The following is a 4,086-nucleotide window of genomic DNA, read 5'->3' on the forward strand; positions in this document are numbered from 1 at the left end:
TTAATTTCGAAGATTTTATAGATTTCCTAGTCATGCCGCCCGTAGGCGGTTTCAGAACGATGCCGGCCTAGATCCTTTCACGTTCGAGGCACCGTCGGTGAATAGGGTCCATACCCCTGATGACGTGCCCGTTTTTAAAAAGAGTTCTTTCTCTACCTCGGGCACTAGGGCAGGAGTAAAGTCGGCCATGAAGTCCACCAAAATTTGGGACTTGATAGCCGTCCGGGGTTGGTACTCGATATCATACCCTCCAAGCTCGATGGCCCATTTGGCCAATCTGCCCGATAATTCAAGTTTGTGCAAGATGTTTCTAAGAGCGTATGTTGTTAAAACACATATACGATGGCATTGAAAATAAGGTTTTAATTTTCGAGATGCACTTATTAATGCAAGAGCTAATTTTTCTAAGTGTGTATACCTGGTTTCAGCATCTCCAAGAGTCCGACTCACGTAATAAAAAGGGAATTGCGTACCTTGTTCTTCCCGAACCAATACACCACTTACCGCTACCTCCGATACGGCCAGATACAAGTACAATGTTTCGTCTTCCTTCGGGGTGTGGAGCAAAGGCGGGATCGAGAGATACCGCTTTAATTCCTCTAAGGCGTGTTGGCATTTCGGAGCCCACTCAAAGCTGTTTTTCTTCTTGAGTAGGGAGAAGAAATGATGACTCCGATCTGATGATCTCGAGATGAATCGGCCTAACACCGCTATCTGCCCGGTCAGCCGCTGTACGGCCTTCACATTGTTCACAACTATGATTTCTTCAATGGCCTTGATTTTATCGGGGTTGATCTCAATCCCCCTATTTGACATCATGAAGCCTAAAAATTTGCCCGATCCTACTCGGAAGGCACATTTTTCAGGATTGAGCTTCATGTTGTAGCTTCTAAGGATATCTAATGTTTCCTGCAAATGCGTCAAATTGTCCTCTGCGCAGGAACTTAACTAGCATGTCACCAATGTAAACTTCCATAGACTGGCCTATTTGATGTTCGAACATCTTATTAACTAGCTGTTGGTATGTTGCTCCTGCATATTTAGCCCGAACGGCATAAAATTATAACAGTATGTACCATACTTCGTGATGAACGAAGTTTTTTCCCTGTCCTCCAGGTTCATTTGAATTTGATTATACCCGGAGTAGGCGTTGAGAAAAGTGAGGATCTCATGGCCGACCGTGGCATCGATCAAGCGATCGATGTTGGGCAATGGGAATGATTCTTTGGGGCATGCTTTATTCAAGTCTTTATAATCTACGCACATTCTTAATTTATTTCCTTTTTTGGGAACCACTACCACATTAGCCAACCATTCAGGGTATTTTACCTCCCTAATTGATCCTATTTTGAGGAGTTTTGTTACCTCGTCTTTGATGAACGCATGTTTTACCTCGGATTGAGGCCTCCTCTTGTGCTTCACTGGTTTGAACCTAGGATCGATACTTAGTCGATGGGTGGTTATTTCCGGTGGGATCCCTGTCATGTCTAAATGGGACCAAGCGAAGCAACCAATGTTGTTAATAAGAAATTGAATGAGTTTTTTCCTGTGTTTGGGGGTAACCCAAGTATACCTTTCGATCTGGAAGTTGCTCGATCAGGACGACTTGCTCGAGTTCTTCAACCGTTGATTTTATTGCATCCGACTCTTCGGGGGCAACGAAGGTCCAGGGGTGAGGAAGTCTTCTTCGTCATTTTCATTTGAATGCTCACAGACCACCTATTCCTCGGGGGGAAACCTGTTCCCTGACTCGTCCTGAACGGGGAGAGTCGATGTTGGTTCCATGTCGTTTACCGCGAACATCTCCTTAGCTGCATGTTGTTCTCCGTGCACTATTTTTATACCATCTTTTGTTGGGAACTTCATCATCTGATGAAGAGTTGATGCTACCGCCCTCATGTTGTGAATCCACGATCTTCCGAGTAAGGCATTGTACCTTATGTCACCTTCGATGACATGAAACTTGGTGTCTTGTACTGTATCGGACATGTTGACTGGGAGGATGATTTCTCCTTTCTTTGTCTCACTTGCCAGGTTGAATCCATTGAGAACTAGAGAGATTGGTATGATCTGATCGAGCAGTCCGAGCTGCTCCATCACATTCGACCTAATTATGTTGGCCGAGCTACCTGGATCCACGAGCACACGCTTAATTTGGACATTATTCAAAAGAAAAGAAATTACCAGTGCATCATTATGTGGTAGGGACAAGGGCTCGATGTCTTCTTCTCTAAATGCAAGGGCATCCTCAAGTATGTAATTCCGAGTTTGCCTTTCCGTTGCGATGGGCACTTTGGCCCGTTTGAACATGGGTCCCTGTGGGACGTCGGTTCCTCCAACGATCATGTGAATGATGTGTTGAGGTTCTTCTAGTCCATTCTTTCCGTTCGCCTCTCTTTCTAGAAAGCGGTCCTTGGCTCGATAGCTGAGGAATTCTCGAAGGTGCCCTTCGTTAATCAGCCGGGCCACCTCCTCTCGGAGCTGTCTACAATCCTCGATCCTATGACCATGAATTCCATGATATTCGCACATCAAGTTGGGGTTCCTTCGAGAATGATCTGACTCCACGGGCTTTGGCCATCTGGTATCCCTGATTCTACCCATGGCTGATACGATGTCCGAGATATCGATGTTAAAGTTGTATTCCGACAATCGGGGTGCCTCCATTGGCCTCGAATGCCTGTCAAATCCGGCCTTGCTCATAAGTCCCCGGGAATTTTGGCCTCGATCTACTTCTCGATGATTTCGAGGTATATTATGCCTCGATGTGTCTCTTAGATCTTTGGAGTATGGCTAATACCTTTCTTTGCCAGATCTCGACTCCCATTCTGTGGACTTTGGTTCCTTTGCTAGGAGCCTACATGGATATATTGAGCCAGAGGGGGCTCCCAATTGGTCGTCCTCGACCCTGATCGTTGATTGATATCTGTTGTGTACATCCGCCCAAGTTACGGCGGGATACTCAACCAAGTTCTGCTTTAGCTGCTTCGAAGCTATCGAGCTTCGCTCATTCAAGCCCTAAGTGAAGGCCTGCACTGCGCAGTCATCGGATACTGGTGGTAATTCCATTCGCTCCATCTGAAAGCGAGATATGAATTCCCTTAGCATCTCGTTTTCCCTTTGTTTGATTTTGAAAACATCGGACTTCCTGGTGGCGACCTTGATGGCACCGGCGTGTGCCCTCACAAAAGAGTCTGCCAACATGGTAAACGAATCTATCGAGTTCGGGGGTAGGTTGTGATACCACATCATGGCCCCCTTCGGCAGTGTCTCTCCAAATTTCTTCAGCAGGACGGATTCAATCTCGTCGTTCTTTAAGTTGTTCCTTTTTACAACGCAAGTATAAGCGGTGACGTGCTCATTAGGGTCTATGGTCCCGTTATACTTCGGGACATCGGGCATTCTGAATTTCTTTGGGATGGGCTTCGGAGCCGCACTTGATGGGAATGGTTTTTGTACGAACTTCTTTGAGTCTACACCCTTCAGAGTCAGAGGTGCGCCCGGGATCTGATCGACCCTTGAGTTATAAGTCTCCACCTTTTTGTTATTATCCTCTATCTTCTTTTCTCCTGATTAAATCCTCTTGGTAAGGTCCTCGAGCATCTTCATAATAGCGGGGTCTGTTGCTGACCCGCTATTACTCAATCTTTCTGGTGCCTGCTCAATTCGAGGAGCCGTTTCCAGTGTTGTTGTGCTTGGAGTTTTTTGTTGGCTTTGTAGCTGAGCAATGGCGACTTGTTGCGCTTGCAACATCTCGAAAATGACTTGAAGACTAACGTCTCTTTCTTCCCCGCGCATACTTCCGTTGGTATGAGAGTTTACGTCGATATGTACGGCGTTGAGCGAGCTCACGTAGATGGCAACTTGTGGTGGTGCCTCCCCTGGGTTTTGCGGTGGTACACCAGCATCTGCTGGTGCTACCCCTGAATTTTGCGGCGGTGTACCGGCGTCTGCACCGCTTTCTCCCTGAAGACCAATACCGTTGTTTTTGCATGCGTTTGCTGAGTCGGAAATTTTGACCTGAAATCAAAGGTTCTTGGACAAGAAAAAGTGTGAAGAATAACTTGTGTTTTCAGAAAACCAATT

At 46.3% G+C, this 4,086-nt stretch overlaps 1 protein-coding gene across 1 annotated transcript; it reads right to left on the minus strand.

Annotated features, from left to right (window-relative positions):
• Positions 1-1,719: 1,719 nt before the first annotated feature.
• LOC109215130 lies at positions 1,720-2,703 on the minus strand. The gene is made up of 3 exons (XM_019379154.1): positions 2,185-2,703; positions 1,947-2,088; positions 1,720-1,811 (listed from the first exon to the last, which is right to left on the minus strand). The coding sequence occupies exons 1-3, from the start codon at positions 2,701-2,703 to the stop codon at positions 1,720-1,722; spliced, it is 753 nt and encodes a 250-aa protein (XP_019234699.1).
• Between the last annotated feature and the right edge of the window lie 1,383 nt (positions 2,704-4,086).

Source organism: Nicotiana attenuata, unplaced genomic scaffold, assembly GCF_001879085.1.
Source record: "Nicotiana attenuata strain UT unplaced genomic scaffold, NIATTr2, whole genome shotgun sequence".
Classification (NCBI taxonomy): Eukaryota; Viridiplantae; Streptophyta; class Magnoliopsida; order Solanales; family Solanaceae; genus Nicotiana; species Nicotiana attenuata.